General features: G+C 37.2%; 1 protein-coding gene across 1 annotated transcript; it reads left to right on the plus strand.

Annotated features, from left to right (window-relative positions):
• The first annotated feature begins 289 nt into the window (after nucleotides 1–289).
• mpnd (MPN domain containing) lies at nucleotides 290–15,953 on the plus strand. The gene is made up of 13 exons (XM_049485719.1): nucleotides 290–466; nucleotides 2,520–2,722; nucleotides 4,257–4,478; nucleotides 5,351–5,462; nucleotides 6,168–6,249; nucleotides 7,463–7,559; nucleotides 8,097–8,169; nucleotides 9,164–9,240; nucleotides 10,051–10,219; nucleotides 10,406–10,476; nucleotides 10,920–11,009; nucleotides 12,081–12,173; nucleotides 13,308–15,953. Exons 1-13 carry the CDS (start codon nucleotides 463–465, stop codon nucleotides 13,392–13,394), a joined length of 1,380 nt encoding a protein of 459 aa, XP_049341676.1. The 5' UTR covers nucleotides 290–462; the 3' UTR covers nucleotides 13,395–15,953.
• Nucleotides 15,954–17,708: the final 1,755 nt, after the last annotated feature.

Here is a 17,708-nt window from a genome sequence, read left to right on the forward strand (position 1 = left end):
AAATTTTCATATTATTTTTTTGTTGTTATTTTGAAATATTTTCAAAAAGCATTGTCAAGTCAATCCTTTGTACAATTACACTATTAATTATTCACTGTTATAATTATTTAGATATTATTAAGTCAGTTAAAATGATGCATAATGTTTTATTTTAAGCTCTATAGTATGGTTGGATGTACTTCTGATAAAGAGCTGAAAAATGAAAAATTGCAAAACCCCGCAGTGGAGTTTCAATCTGTGGATCTGGATTCAGTATGGCTGGCAACATAACAAGGAAACTCCACACACACACACACACACACACGCCTGCATTTGATGCTTTTGAATAATAGCCTGCTGGCTAGCTCTCACAATAATAAAGCCCCTAAAGCAGCGGCTGTAGTTCAGCAAAGTGGCGAAACAGAGCGTCTGAGTCCGGGGAGCTCTCGCAGGTTCACCGCGCTATCTGGCGGCTGGTAGGAAATGGGTGAGAATGGAGGAAAACACGCTTTTTCTTTCTTTTATTTTCTAATGACCGGCTGAAATTAATAATTAGCAGGCCGCGGCGAGGCGAGGAGCAGCCAGAACAGGGAAGAAGAACAAAGATGGCACCACGTATCTCCAACAAAAGCTCATCATCCTCCGTCTCCTGTTTTTATTCCGTTTATCAGCCCGTCCTGATTATCTCTCTCTCAGGAGGAAAGTTCCCCGTCCGGACCGGACCCGGTTATAATACTGTAATCACACAGTCTGAACTCGCACAGACTCCGTTTATTCATTTACAAACTTCTACTGCTCTGTTTTTAACTTCCGTACACTTTTATTCGCTATAAACTGACATAAACAGGACTTTGCCGTGTTTACACTCGGAATTCACTACACACAAATAAATCGGAGTGTTTTACTACTGTTTACTTCGGTTCTTTTGCTGACAAAGTTTCGTTTTCAGTAAAAAACGGGGTTAAAGTCGGATTGTTAGACTCGTTTTTAACGCGTTTCTATAACAGAATTAGTTTTGCAGAACACGGGTTTAATGAAAAAAACTGCGAATCCAATCTTTTCCAATCCTTTGACGTGTAGCTGAACGGGTAGCTGAACGGGTAGCTGAACGGGTAGCTGTAGCATCAACAATACAACCTCTATCAAAATGTGCAGCTCTGGAAAAAAACAAGAGACAACTTAAAAATAATGAGTTTTTTTATTTCACCTAATTAAAAAACCTCTGGAATATAATCAAGAGGAAGATGGATGATCACAAGCCATCAAACCAAACTGAACTGCTTGAGTTTTTGTACCAGGAGTAAAGCAGCATAAAGTTATCCAAAAGCAGGGTGCAAGACTGGTGGAGGAGAACATGATGCCAAGATGCATGAAAACTGTGATTAAAAACCAGGGTTGTTCCACCAAATATTGATTTCTGAACTTTTAAAACTTTATAAATACGAACTTGTTTTCTTTGCATTATTTGAGGTCTGAAAGCTCTGCGTATTTTTTGTTATTTCAGCCATTTCTCATTTTCTGCAAATGAATGCTCTAAATGACAATATTTTGATTTGGAATTAGTTTTTAAAATTAAACAACAATGTTCATTTTAATCAAACATATAGCTATAAATAGCAAAATCAGAGAAACTGATTCAGAAACTGAAGTGGTCTCTACATTTTTTTCCAGAGCTGTATATAAACAACACAAAAAAGCCATCCTCTATAATGAACCTCTTTTATGTGTTTCTTTAATAGAACATCTTATATTGTTAGTAGCTCAAAAACGTAGGTTGTATATGATATTAAATCTCATACAAAGGGTTCTGCAAGGGATTTTAAACACTGCTGGACTAAGAACAGTCCAACAACAGCATCCTGTGGGCACTGACTAAGGACTAGAGAATGACCAATACAAAATTTGCAGCAACAGATTCGGAGTTTTTTTTTGTCTCTGACTGTACATCTTCAGTGTTTAAAAACTCCAGCAGCACTGCTGTATCTGATTTGAAACATGGAGATGATCACAATGTTGTGCTTGATCTGTGTATTTTTTTTACGCTTATGAAATATTTCATGTATCAGCATAACTGAAATACAGCAGAAGTGTTTATGTAACACATTTTAATCGTATGCAGTTTTTTTTTTTTGCATTAGCAACAATTTGCTTTTCGCACCATCTGCTTCTTTACCTCACTCCAGCTGTCTGCCGATCTGCTTCATGAGACCAGCTGATGGTATCATCTTTGAGTTTGTCCCTCTTTACTTTAGGATTTGATTGCATTCAGCCTCAAAAGAGCATAAGTGAGGTCAGGTACCAGTGCTCTCCAGCTTACCCAACATTTACTGGATGTAAAAAAAAAAAACATAATTCAATACTGGAGAGGCTTTTTACCTATGTAGACCAAGCCTGGTATGAAGCACAGTGATCTTATGTATTTTAAGAGCTTTCCAATGGAAAACTGATATGTTTTGAAAGGCTGTCTGGATACTTTTTGGCATGTATCATATGTAGTACTACAATATAAATAAGCTTTATGTGGTGTTTTCTATCCTTAGATTCAGAGCCGCCCTCATCTCCTCAGGTGGTGGAGGAGGGAGGTGATGAGGAGGATGAAGAGCTGAGTGGAGGAGAGGACTCAGAGCTCAGAGTGTCTGCAGGACGGGGGTCCGTACTGACCCGCAGAGGCATCACGCTCAGGGTTCTGCTAAAGGACGGCCTGGTGGAGCCTGGAGATGGAGTCCTGTCTATACACTACCTGGTACTGCACGCCTTCTGATCATATATATATATATAAGGCTTGTGTAACCATCATGGCTGTCATGTATCCTGTGCGCATCTTTAGAAATGAATGCAGTACATTTTGAAGAACAGCTACCTACGTCTGTATGATGTGATGTTGGCACTGTGGAAAGTTTATTATTTAGTAATAACATAGAAAACAGTGAAACTGGCTTATATTTCAGAGGAGGAGGAACTCTCAGCCATTTAAGGGATAAATTGTGTTCAAATCTTAAACTTTTGTACAAATTGAATAAATTCCGGCTTATTTTATACCTGCTTATTTTATGTATCTACTGAATCAACACTTTTAAAAAGAGTTAATTTGTTTTTTATCACTATTTAAAAATAAAAATAAAAAAATTGGAACATTGCTATAAGGATTTATGTACTTTCTTAGGTCAGAAATCCTTCTGTTGCACTAATACCATTACTGTATCAGTATTGGCACAACATTGGCAACATTGTCTTTACCAAAATATAATCTATAATAAATGGACTGTTATAAATATATTAGCTGTACTAGTCAGAGTTTGTATTAATATATTTATTTTATATTATATATTTTTTGCACCTCCTATCCAGAGTGTTAAGGAGTGTTTTATCACTTTTGCTGAATAAATGATTCCACACCCAGGACCGATTCTGGACTCATCTGGGGGATGTTTGCTGTAGTTTTTCTATTCTACTCATACAGTAAGAAACAGCAGCAGGAGCTCTTCAGATAAAGGGCTGTTCTCATTTCTCTTGAGGCAGGACAGAGCGTTTGACTCCACAGAGCTAGCATTAGTTATCAAGCTGTATCGGTTTCTTTGGTGGTGCTGTTCTATGCAGCGCTCTACAGGGTCTCTAGTGGAATGGCGGTATGTAACAAATGCATACTGGATTTAATTTCCCCGCCGATAAACTGGATGAACTGGTATACCACCCGGCATTAATCCCTAGTTAGTATATTGGATTGTCACCAACCAAAGTCATCTCCAGCTCACCTAGCGAGTCCTATTCTACTGACAGTACTTTTCTGTGCATTTGCACATCTCTGTCAGCAACAGGTTCAACTTAAACTAGCTAAATATTGTATCAATCTGAAGGGGCGTTTACCAAAATTTTGACATTTATTGTAATGAATGAGTAGGTGTCCCAATTCTTTGGTATATTACAGATTGTATGAAGTTGTTGAATGATTCTATTGATTGTATGTTGTATATTTCTGATAGCATGATTCAGTTCTTTACTATAGTTTACTGAAAGAGATCAGATTTAACATGTCTCTTACTTGTAATTATGTAATTAATTGTGTAGTTACACAATTAACTACATTTGAATAAATCTTCCATGTACAAAGTGTGGTATTGTTATGAAGCTCAGAAAGGGTTAAATATGCTACTGTATATAAAGGCTTCTTATGCTTAGAAATGAATAATGGAATTTTATGAGTGACCTCAGGAATTGCTCACATTTTTGTCTCTCTCTCTTTCTCTCTCTCTTTCTCTCTCTCTCTCTCTCTCTCTCAGGGGAAGAATTTTGTGGGTGATTTGCTGACGGATGGAAAGATCCGCTGGGTGGAAACAGGGCAGATCTTTAACTCTCCGAGTGCGTGGGCTACACACTGCAAGCGGCTGGTCAACCCAGCGAAAAAGTCTGGCTGTGGCTGGGCGTCGGTGCGCTACCGCGGAGAGAAACTGGTCCAGTACAAAACCAGCTGGCTCCGCAAATACCAGCCAAGTGCCGATATGGTGAGAAGAACACACAGCACAAAAAAACACCAGCAATTATATGAATAAACATTTATGTCCAACACAGTGTTTATAATGCAAGTGATAAAATCACTCTTTATGATCCGTGCAGGCGTGTTTATAAGCTAGAAGGCAGTCTTGTACACTGGACTTAACTGTTTTATTGAACAAATCAATGTAAAAAATATATAGGGCTTTATTTATTTGATATATGGACTACAGCTTCACCAACAAAAGCTTTTATATGATTAAAAAATATATATAGCTACAAGTTAATTTACTAGAAAACTGCTAAAGTTTTTTTTTAGGAAATAAGCAGCATTGCTGCTTCTCTTTCCTCAACTGCGATATGCATGCATGCTGTGAATTTGAAAGTTTGTATTGTAATCAAGAACTGTGTAACTACACTACAACAGGGCTCTTTCTTTAAGCAGTGCCATATAAAAAAGATTTGTGGTTCCATAAAACCACAGAGAGAGGGTGAAGAACATTTTAAAGGTTAGTCTAAAGGTTTTTCACCAGTTTAAAAGATATCTAAACTCATATCTCCTGTACAAATGTATGTGATACTCCCACCCCCATGCTTAACAGTTGGGATGAGGTTCTTATGCTGGTTTGTAGTGCTTGCTTTTGGGCAAAAATGAGACATACATGTTTATTTCATATGTATTCATTTGTCCACGGAACATGCGTGCAATAAATGTCTGGATTATACATGTGATTTAAAGCAAACTTTTTGGAGAGCAAATTCTGTATTTTATATTTTATGATTTTTGATTGCATTCTTATCTTTTTTTTTGCTGTCTGTCTGATTGGGTTATGTGAACATGGTTGAGATGTGTGATCACCTAATCCTGTCTGTGTGGTTTCAGAGCCTGGCCAGTGAGGGTGAGGATGATGAGATGGGAGATGATGAAGAGGAGGAAGGGAAGACGGCTGTTCCAGCGGAGGAGAAAAACAGAAAAAACAAGCCAGAGTTCCATGGTGGGAAACATTTTCTGTCATCTACTCATAAAAAAGCCACAAAAGCATCTCACAGTAAAGAGCAGAGTATGTGAGGACTACCAGTAATAAAAAAAATCTATATAAATCAGTATACATTATTTATGCCTGGAATTGGAATTTCATTGTATTGACCAAAATTAAAAAATAATATATATATATATATATATATTATGACCTTAGGTGTATGCTATATCAACCGATTACTTTTAAACATACACTGTTTCATTTTTTTTGTTTGTTCCCTTTGTTAAACTCAACGCAGTTTAGGTAAAAAAATGGAAATATGCAATTATAATTGAAATAAAATTAATATATTTGAATTCAAACAAATTGTGGGTTTATAGTGCAGTTAAACACTGAGAACACTGAGGTTCCTGTTTAAATCATGGCAGAAGTTCACGCACTGTATTCTGCAGAAACTTCAGATATTACCTGTTTCCACTCAGAAAGAAAAAACATTCAAAAGTGTGGGTGAGTTTTGCCAAACTTTAATGTTGTTTCTATTTAGCCCTGTTTTAGATCACCGAATTAGTGGCCTCTGAAGAAAGACATGATACAACTCAGAGAGACCTATAGTATTTCACAAAGAACAAGACAAAGTGGATTTTAGCAGAAGGAGACCTTTAAAATGTATGCTTCCTTAAGTAAACAGTTTAACAGATGTGGATGAATGTTGTGTGATAGATATCAGCCTGGTACAGAAGAGAGGAGACAGAGAGAGAGTCCCCGTCAGATACTGCACACTCGGAACCAGAGACGTCGCCAGGTAACTTAATACTGTTACGAACAGTAGTTATTAAATTAGACCTGCAGAAATAGAATTCTTAACCTGTACTGTAAGAATGCCATTAGAACATTTGGTTTAATGAAAAAAACTGGCAGTTCATTTTTGTTTATACATTTTTACTTTTTGACACATTTTTGAAATGGCAGATTATAATGAATTAAACTGTAAATGGACCAATAGAATTAATTTAAAATGATTGGAAGTCAGTGTCAAAGCCACGTGTGTAACATACATTGTAGGTTAATACTATATTCATACACACTATGAAGAAAAACATATGTTTTAGACTTTTAAAAGTAGCACCTCTTGCTTAGATGACAGCTTTGCACATCTCTGCTGGATTTTCTCAGTCAGCTTTATGAGGTAGAGTCATCTGGAATTCAGGCTTTCAGTTAACAGCTGTGCTGAACTCATCAAGAGTTAATTACTTGAATTTCTTGTCTCTTAATAATGTGTTTGAGAGCATCAGTTGTAAAGTTGTGAAGAGGTAGAGTTACAGGTATACAGTGAATAACTCTATTTGAGTAATATTCTAATCCAGATTATGGCAAGAACTACTCAACTAAGTAAAGAAAAAAATACTTTTAAAAAAGTCAATCAATCCGAAAAATTTCAAGAATATTGAAAGTACAGTGAAGTGCAGTCACTGCAAAGACCATCAAAAATATTAGATGAAACTGGCTCTCATCAGGAGAGCCCCAGAAAAGAAGAGCAAAAGTTTCCTTTATTGCAGAGGATAAATTAATCAAATGCATCACAGAGTATTTTGGTTTGTTTAACACTTAAATTTAAGACATGATTCCTTATGTGTTCCTTCATAGTCTGGATCACTTCAGTATTAAATTACAATGTAGGGAAAAAAAAAAAACATTGAAAGAGAAGATGTGTCTAAACAGTATTTGTGACTCAATTCAGTCCAACCATTACATATAGTAAATATACCTAATTATTAATCTTTTATTTTGAGAAAGATTATTTGTGAGGGGTCAGTGGTTGTGAAATATTGTCAAAAGTATATAAAAAAGCGGTTGTTCAGTAAAAAAGGTGATGATTTTTCGTGAACAGAAATGAGACTAGAACAAAAAAATTACTAGTTGGAAAATGTTTTTTAGTGATTATTGCAGATTGTGTAAGATTTACTAACACACAGACAGACAGAAGAGCAGGGGTTAATAAAATTTTCTCCCCTCAGAGATCCACACACACTGGTGGAGCTGTCTGCGTTCTCTGCCATCAATCGCTTCCAGCCCTTTAACGTCGCCGTATCCAGCAACGTCCTGCTGCTAATGGTAAGTACTGACTATATCCGCAGCTTTTACACAGCATTTTATCACTATAATGGGGAGATTGCTGGTTTGAATCCTGGTCATGCAGCTTGCCATCAGCTGCCAGAGCCCTAAGAGAGCACAATTGGCCTGGCTCTCTCTGGGTGGGTAGATGGCGCTCTTTTCCCAACATCACTCCAAGGGTGATGTCGATCAGCACAAGGCTGCGTCTGTGAGCTGATCTATAGGAACCGAGTCGCTGCACTTTCCTTTAAGTGCGCTGTGATGCTACTCGGTAATGCTGCATCAGCAGCAGCTTGAAAAGAGGCGTGGCTGACTTCGCATGTATCGCAGGAGGCGTGTGCTAGTCTTCACTGTCCTGGTGTTGAGGCGTCACTAGTGATTGGGGGGGGGGTATACAGCTGAGTAGGAGCTGAATGGGTGGGACAATTGGCCAGATAAATTGGAAGAAAAACAGGAGAATTTTTTTGTAATGCATTTTACTAAAATTTAAGAAGACTCTGAAGGACGTGTAAAAGCCTTTTGTATCTTATTCCTCAGGACTTCCACTGTCACCTGACCACCAGTGAGGTGGTGGGTTATCTGGGGGGCCGGTGGGACACAACAACACAGCGTAGGTTCACATTTGACATCCCAGTGACTTTTACAGTAAATATAGTTTCCATGATGCTGTTGTGTGTTATTATGATGATATTGGCTTATTATTCAGTACTGATAACACTGTAAGACTACTGTAATAGTTATGCTTGTTTATGGGAATTATGAGCAGAAACTAATATGTAATAGGTACTTATAATCTCTAATATAGTAGAGCTTTCATATGCAGTAAAACTAAAAATATATATATATATATAAAAATATATATATATATATATATAAATACAGAGAGTCTCAACAATAATGCAGTAATGCAATAATGACCCATGTTTAACCATATTTATCATACATAGTTATTAGAACAAATATTTTTCTTGAGCTGATAAATATAATTTAATACAGTGTAATCATAAAACTATTAGAATCCATATTTGATTGATTACAGATCAGTTAACAAACAAAGAAAAAATATATATTAGGCCTAATAATTTTTTGAAGCCTCAATAATTACTGTATGATATAAACACATTAAGTATAGTCAACTGTATACATATTGCTGTATATTTTTATTTACATATTTATTAAATTAATTTATAGATAATCCAAGTAGAAAATGTTTTAAACTTGATTTAAAAGTATTATTCAAACTTTGGAACGGGCCAATCTGACCTGCAACAAAACAAGAAAGTTAAAATTTGGTCAAATATTGACATATTGCCATTAATGATCCTTTAATTATTATCTGCCCATACAATATAATTCAGTATGATATATTTGCACATCCCTAATCTGTCAACGAGTCCAATTACTTCGAGTTTTGAATCAATATTAATTCATATTATACAACCAAAATGTAAAAAATGTAATGCAGTAATTATTATTCATGTTAAATAATGGATCCAGCTCTGCATAGTTTTTGTTTTATAGCAATGAGATATAATAACTGCAATGTAAAATTTTGTCACTATAGTGCAGATTTTAACATCATGTGATTTACTCTTCTCTCTCAGTGCTGACGGTGTTGCGAGCGTTTCCGTGTCGTACGCGATTGGCTGACCGAGACGCTGCGCCTGCTGTGGAGGAGGAGGTCAGTTCACACCTGAACATGGTTTAATCTAGTACAGTTTACTGCAGAATTATTACAATTAATTACAGATCAGTAAAATCAAAAGTAAACATCTGTTGCAGATCTAATTTGGTAATAAAGCCAAAGGCCACGCCCATTTGTACAAAACTTTAGAAAAGTTTCAAAAGTGTCAAATAATTATTTAGGCGGGTGCCATGTGGTTTGAATCCCAATCATGCAGCTTGCCATCAGCTGTTGGAGCCCTGAGAGAGCACAATTGGCCTTGCTCTCGCTGGGTGGGTACAGTAGATGGTGCTCTTTCCCCTCATCACTCCTAGGGTGATGTCGATCAACTCAAGGCGCCTGTGAGCTGATGTATCAGAACCGAGTCGCTGCGCTTTCCTCCGAGCATTAGCGCTGTGATGCTAATCGGCAATGATGCATCAGCAGCAGTTCAAAAAGAGGCGGAGTCTGACTTTGCATGGGTCGGAGGAGGAGTGTGCTAGTCCTCACCCTCACTATAGGGAAAAAATTATATTAAATAAATATTATTATTTAGGCAACAATCTACTCTTTAGACAACAGAAGAAGATACGCTTCCTGTCAAAGATTTTAGAACACTCTTTTACAACACTTTTTAATATATATTTTTGCCAATTAAGCACCTTAGGCCAAGTAAATATCCTGAATATACTTTTTAACTGTTTTTTTTTTTCTTAAAAGCTTTTAAGACAGATTTAGCTTTTTTAGGTAAATTGGAACAAATCCCCATTTTAAAAGCAGGCAGAATATTTATAAACTTTTGTTGTAAGATTGTGTCTGTCTCTGCAGATTTGTCAGAATCTGTTCATGCGAGGGCTGTCATTGGTGGGCTGGTACCACAGTCACCCTCGAGGCCCCGCCCTCCCGTCTCTGCAGGACATCGATTCGCAGATGGACCATCAGCTCCGCCTCCAGGGCAGCAGTAACGGCTTCCAGCCCTGTCTGGGCATCATCTGCGGTGAGACATGATTTTCCACTTACAGTAAAGAAAATCTGGGTCAGGAATGAGTCTGCTCTGAAAACTGATACTGAGGAGCAGCTGCTGCTGGATTCAGTCCAGAATACAAGCTTTTTTATTTCTTTTGACCTACATATTATAACTAATCTAGATTAAGATTGTTCTTTTAATGTTTTTATTATACAGGGCCTTATTATCATGGCAACCAGGGCGTGGCATCGACCATCACTCCTTTCTGGGTGGTCCCTCCACCAGAGGTGAGGGCAGAATACAGTGTCTGATGGATCCATCACTGATCTCAAAATTATGAAGAAAAAAAAAAAAGAATTTAAAGCCCCCGGGTCTTTATAAGAACACTGTGCTTTTTGGCGTCTCATAACATTTTACAGATTTTTAAGTCTTTTGACTATTACTCATATTTATTACACTTTTTTAATCACAGTTTTTCATATTTTCCAGTTTAATACATTTTTATTTTTTTTAAATTAAGGGTATCAGTCCTCTATGTGTGTAATAATGAGATAATTCTGAGTAAATCTTAAACAAATGTACTTTTACATATTGTTTCTGTGAAACTTAATCAACTGTGCTGCTACACAAAAAAAAACGTTATAATGATGTTGACTCTTCTGTGTCTAATAATGTGAAGATGACATCATTGTGTGAACGCAGCCCACACATCTCTCTCTCTCTCTCTCAGCAAAGGCCGAATGACTACGGTATCCCAGTGGCGGTGGAGGTGACATATGTGCAAGACAACTTCCTCACTACAGACGTTCTTAATGAAATGGTATGCAAATAATGACAAGAAAAAGATATTTTAGAATTTAAAGTAAATAATATTTTCACTATATGGACAAAAGTATTGAATGTAAGGGTATTGAAAAGAGTACAAATACCCAACTCATCCCATCCTAAAGTACTGGATAGAGTTGCAGAGAACACAGTTCTTAACCCAGGCCCCCAGCTTTTCCCTTCCAAAACGTGCCACCGGAAGTGTGCTGCTGAGGGATGAGAGGACCATTTGAGCGAAGCTATCCATTCACTTCCATTCATTTCGGGGTGTCTTTGAGTGTGTGTTTTCGATTATGACACGGACCATGTTCTTTTTTAAAAAGAACGGATTTTCTGCCATTTGATCCGTGAGATTAATAATCTGTCCATAACTTTAGAAAATAACATTTTTATAGAACTATGCTAACGATGACGTAAAAAAAAAAACGCGACCCAAAATACCGTGCTGTAATGTTTTGAGAAGTTGCTCCTCTTAATTTAAAAGTACAGAGCTGATTGAATTAGAGCAGGGCCAAAGTAACCTTTTATTATGCAAATATAATACTACTACTAACAGTGATAATACATTGTAGATAGTAAGATGGTAGTAAATAGAAGTAAGATAGACTATGATAATTATAATGTATAGATATAACTATAATTTATATTACACATTTATTATTATCATTACAGAGTTTCTAAATGCTTGTTATATAGACAAACTATGAATATTCCTCAGTAAATCCGTGGACTAATATTGGGTCTAGTCTAATTCTAGTCTATATGTGCTGTTCATTCAATAAAAGCCCCATTATGGGACGGAATGGAGCTTTTCTCACTGTGGAGTAAATAGTTCTGTGCAGCTCCTAGAAACAGTACGGTTGTTTGCACGGCACGCGAAAGATTTGCGTCATGCTGGCGCCTGCGCAATCTCTCACTTTCCCGGTTAACGCCCCACGAGAAGCCGATCAGGAAGTGACACGATTGGCCTCACCTGGCTCCGTTGAAATCAACGGGATGGCTTGGTCCAGTTAATTTATACTGTCAATGTCTTAACCTTATCTGTTTGTGTGTGTGTGTGCTGTAGATGCTACTGGTGGAGTTCTATCGAGCAGCTCCTGACCTGGTGAACTTCAGTCAGATGTGGTGTCCTGATACCTCAATACTGGACAAGATCAAGGTGCATTAGTGTTGTAGTCAAGGTCACTAGAGACGAGTCTGAATCAAGTTCCATTCAAGACTTAAGACCGGGACATATCTAGTCTGAGTAAAGACCAAGACTTTTAAGTCTGAGTCTAGACTTAAGACCGGGTCATATAGAGTCTGAGTCAAGACCAAGACTTTTAGTAGTCAAGTCTGAGTCAAGACTTAAGACCAGGACATATAGAGTCTCAGTCAAGACCAAGACTTTTAGTACTCAAGTCTAAGTCCAGACTTAAGACCGGGACATATCGAGTCTGAGTCAAGACCAAGACTTTTAGTAGTCAAGTCTGAGTCAAGACTTAAGACCAGGACATATAGAGTCTCAGTCAAGACCAAGACTTTTAGTACTCAAGTCTAAGTCCAGACTTAAGACCGGGACATATCGAGTCTGAGTCAAGACCAAGACGTTTAGTAGTCAAGTCTGAGTCAAGACTTAAGACCAGGACATATAGAGTCTCAGTCAAGACCACGATATTATGAGTCTGAGTCAAGACCAAGAGGTTCAGTAAAGTCTGAGTCAAGACCAAGACCGGGTCATTTCCAGTCTAATTCAAGACCAAGACCAGGACATCTCGACTCAGAGTCAAGGCCAAGACATTAAGTTGTTGAATCCAAGTCAAGACCAAGACTTTTAGTAATCGAGTCTGAGTCAAGACTTAAGACCAGGACATATCAAGTCTTGAGTCAAGACCAAGACTTTTAGTAGTTAAGTCTGAGTTAAGACCAAGAATTTTAGTAGTTAAATCCGAGTAGTTGAAGTCATGACCAAGATTGGGACACATCAAATCCCAATCAAGACCAAGAATTTTAGTAGCTGAGTCCAAGTCAAGACCAAGACTTAACTCAGTTCACTACATACAAACAAATTTCCCATCTCTGTCATTCCTGTAGTATCAGTATCTTGCAAACTATATGTATACTTTTTTTTTTCTATTCTTAAATGTAGGAATAAATCAGTGTAGGAATTATTTCTATATTCAATATTATTTCTAAAACAAAGTAATTAGGGTTAAATCCACCTGAATGAAAAAATAATCATATATTTTTATTGTAGTGGTCACAAAAAGTACTCTCTGAAAATGTTATGAATATGTCTGTTTTTGTCCTGCAGGCTTCTCTCAGTGGACATGCGCCCAAAGACCAGGCCTATTCTCAGATATTGGAGCACGTGTACAACCAACTGCGCAGCATACAGTGACCCAAGTCTTTTTCTGCTGTACGTCTGCGTACTTATGTATGATGTTCATGGGGTTATTTCACAAAGCACGATCGTTCAGTAAAATCCTGTAGTAAAATCCTTCAATTTTCTTGGCTTTCAGCTAAAACTGAGAAATAATTCAGCTTTGTGAAATAACCTCCCAAGACCTGACCTGGACCTGGATCCACCAGACTTCAAAGTGTGAATGCTGATCTGGACTTTTCTCACTTCTGTTATATAACACTGAAAAAAACTGACTTAAACTGATAAGATCTGATCTGATTTAAGATCAGGGTTTTAATTCTGAGGTGACTAAGAGAGAGAGTCTTGAATGTACAGTACTGTGCAAATGTCTGAGACCACTATTTATTTATTTAACGGCTTTCCAGATTGTTCTTCTTTCTTAAGAAGGTATTTGTAAGAAAAATCTGATATTCCATTGCATAAAAAAGAAGTTTCCAATGAAAAAATGAAAGTTATGGTCAGTTATGGAGAACCTTAAGAAGAGCTCACGTCAAGCCTTTATATTTGAAAATGCGAAGAAGATTGAGCTCCACCTCCATCGATAATCCACTGTGATTCGACAAACAATGGATTGGTCACCCCATGGTCCAGACCTCAACATCACTGAATGTGTTTGGAATGACTTGGATGGTAAGCAGAAAAAAAATGCTCTAAATGCTACATGACTGCACTTTTGAGAGATTTTTTTGTGGCAGACTTTGTACCGCTCCTCCACCACCATGTTTAACAGATCTGATACAGGTGCTATATTTTCGATATTGTGCAGGAGGTGTGCAAAATTCTCCTGCAGATTTCAGAACACTCCCACCACCATGTGTAACAGCTGATTTCTGTAGAAACACTAGTCTTTTGTATTTTATGGCTGTTCTGACTGAGAATTAAGGCTCTCAGACTTCTGCACAGTACTGTACTTCATTCGTGGATATAATATATTACCTCAGCACCATCATTGCCAGAAGTAGCTAAACTTAAAAGACGAAGGTGTCTGTGTTTGTAACTCGTGAAAATTCGTGCATCGCGTTTCGTCAGTGTGGTCGGGTTAAAGCCAGGGTGGTCATGTGACACCTCAGTGGTGGGATGGGGGGGGGGGGTGGGGGGCAGGATGCCACCGCTGTTCTGCTGCCTCTATAGTATTGTTAGAGTTGCCTCTCTCAACTGTGGCTCTGCACTGAAAAGATGATAAAGATGATGAGCTGAACTGACTCCAAATCTCCAAATTTGAACATCATTTATACAAAAATATTATCAGTTATCATCAGTCAGACAAAAATCATAGTCATGCATCTCCTCAGTTTTTTAACCACTGACATGCCAAAAAGTCATGGGACTGCAGTCTGTAAATTGATCAGTGGGCGGCTTTGGAACCACTGTCCACATCTGTATAGTTGTGGGGAGTTTTGGAATTATGGGAGTGTGGGGAGTTTTGGAATTATGGGAGTGAGGTCACATGTACAAGGGCATCTCAAGAAATTAGAAACTCATATATAGTTGTTTTACACACAGAGTGATCTATTTTAAGCATTTGTTTCTTTTATTGTTGATGATTATAACTTACAGCCAATGAAAACCCAAAAATCAGTGTCTCAGAAAAGTAGAATATTATATAAGACCAATTGGTACTTTTGGCAGTGTGGGCAGTGTGCCAAGTCCTGCTGGAAAATGAAATCCACATCTCCATAAAAGGTGTCAGTAGCAGAGTGAAGCATGAAATGTTGTAAGATTTTCCGGGAAAACAAAACTGCACTGACTTTAAACTTGATAATAAAACACAGTGGCCCTGAATTAGCATGCTCCTCCTGCCAGTAGGTGGTAGTAATGGTGACCGGTGGTGTCTGGTTAGAATAGCCAATGGAAACACACAAGCGACACTGGCAGAAATCACATCCACAAGTAGTGCAGACAATTAGAGAGCAGACAATTAGAGACCTCTTAGAGACCTTTCTTTAGCTTCCATGGGAAACAATGCAAGTTTGTGTCCCATGACTTTTGGTATGTCAGTGGAACTTGGTTTAGGATTTCATGATGAAAGGACCAATAGAAATGCTCTAAAGTGACTTCAATTCAAAGTTAGTAGAATATTTCTGTATTCTGGCAAAAAAAAAAAAAAAAAAAAAAAAATCACTATTTAAAAAATACCAAGATTTCTGTGGTGCAGAACTGATATATTACACAACATAGTTATAATTAAACTAAATATATTGAAAGATTATACAAATAGCCTGTTGATGTATTTACAGTAGATCATATTTAAGTGATGTCCTCATTTGTATCGGATCAGTTCAGCAGTTTTTCAGTGTTGAATGTCGGTTGTTGCTGTGAACGTCTTCCTTTCTGTGGGTAGAATCGTCTGGGTGGTGTAAGATAGTAAAGCGAAGGGGTTAGGGGCGGGTATAGCGCCTCCCTTTGTCTGTAGCTGGTATTTATTTGTATTTGTGGGTAGGTTTGTGGGTTTGTGCCATGTGGACTGCTCTGAATGAACCAGTTAACTTTAAGCTACTGAATTCAGTAAAATAAACACTGGAACTTACAATTTCCTGTCTGTGTTTTTGTCCTTTTTATTCTTTTTAAATATAGAGAGGGTACTTTTCCAGAGAGGGATTAGGTCTAGTTCTATTTTTTGGGAAATTTTAAATTAAAAGGGGCACTAAACCCCCTGAATTTAGCTGACTTCACCATCAGCTGAAATTTGGAAGAAGAAAAAAAAAAAAATGAAATGAAAATGGGAGGGGTAGTTTGAGAGGGGCATTGGGTGATGTATGGGTTTAGAGGTGAGGCAGGGCAGAGGGAAGAGCTGATAGGCTGAGTTTATATTAACCTTATAATCCAGTGCACCTTATAGTGCGAAAAATACAGTACAAACTGCACTGTAAACTGTGTTTTAGCTTCATAGACAGAATACACAAACTAAAAAAACAGACAGAAGAATACTTTAATAAATTTATTTATTTAAAAGACGGGGAGAAAGCAAGTACAAACATTTAGGAGTACAGGATATTTAAGAAGAACATACTGTGGTTAGTTTCTTTTCCTTCAACATAAATCAGTAAATTCATAAACTAAAACATACATTAGCAAGCTATGGTATAGAGCTGGCATGCAAATAATTAATTCATAAAAAAAAGAAAGTATGCTTTTTGAATAGATATAAAAATAATATAATACTAAAGAAGACTACCAGAATGATATCTGCGTATTAATAATTCTGGCACTCTGGATTAGACACAAATAACCCTTTTTTTTTCGTTTTTAAAGTCGTTTTGTTTTTAAACTGTAGTGTCGCTGCGAAGGAAGGCACATCTGTACACATGCTCGTACGTCTGTACATAGCTCATGCCAAAGCTACAAACCAACCGAGCCATTTGTACAAGTTCAGAATTTCAAGATGAACAATTTAACTGTTTTTAATGCTAAATAAACTGGTGGTCTTGTGGAGCACAGTTAGCTAGCTGATTTCCCTGCTCTAATAGACATTTTAATACAGAGTCCAGTCAGAATATTATGACCTCCTAGTTCCTTGTTTCTATACTTAATGTCTATTTTTTTAGCACCACTAATCTTATAGGAGACTTTGTAGTTCTGTATAATTACAGACTGTAGTCCTGTAGTTCTGTTTCTCTGCATACTGTACTATTTTTATTCTTCTTAGTCACTCACACAGACACAGAGACAGCGCTGTGTATCTACTTCTTGTGTCAAGAATCAAAACATTACAAGATAATGTTTGATTTAATTACCTTAAGTGACATTGCACGTCCTGCGATGTGACTATTTCGCATGTGCACATGTAGATCAGATACAGCAGTGCTGCTGGAGTTTTTAAACACCTCAGTTTCACAGCTGGACTGAGGATAATCCATCAACCAGGAATATCCACTAAAGTATGCAGAGAAATAGATACCAGACTACAGTCTGCAATTATAGAACTACAAGTACAGTGTCCTATATATGATCATCAGAGCAGGAAAAAAAACAGATAATGGGTGTAGAATCTGTGCAAACCTGGTAATAACAGTTCAATTAAATCAGGTGTATTTGAGCAGGAAAAGCACATAACTGTCTAAGAATCCTGTTCTAGGATTAATCAAACTCCCCCAGTGGAGGAGAGTTCTTATCTTCTGCAGTATCAGCTCCCCATTGGCCAATAAAATGAGGATTGGACAGGTCATGTGACACGCACACACACACACACACACACACACACACAAAGAATAATCTCTGTAAATAGAAAATACAGAAATATTATATATATATATATATATATATATATATATATATATATATATATATATA

Source organism: Astyanax mexicanus, chromosome 12 (genome assembly GCF_023375975.1).
Source record: "Astyanax mexicanus isolate ESR-SI-001 chromosome 12, AstMex3_surface, whole genome shotgun sequence".
Classification (NCBI taxonomy): Eukaryota; Metazoa; Chordata; class Actinopteri; order Characiformes; family Acestrorhamphidae; genus Astyanax; species Astyanax mexicanus.

Bases quoted from the DNA above. Each gene is read 5' to 3' on its own strand.
- mpnd (XM_049485719.1), top strand. The intron at 4,479-5,350 runs GTGAGAAGAACA...GTGTGGTTTCAG, and splicing joins ACCAGCCAAGTGCCGATATG to AGCCTGGCCAGTGAGGGTGA. The intron at 10,477-10,919 runs GTGAGGGCAGAA...TCTCTCTCTCAG, and splicing joins GGGTGGTCCCTCCACCAGAG to CAAAGGCCGAATGACTACGG.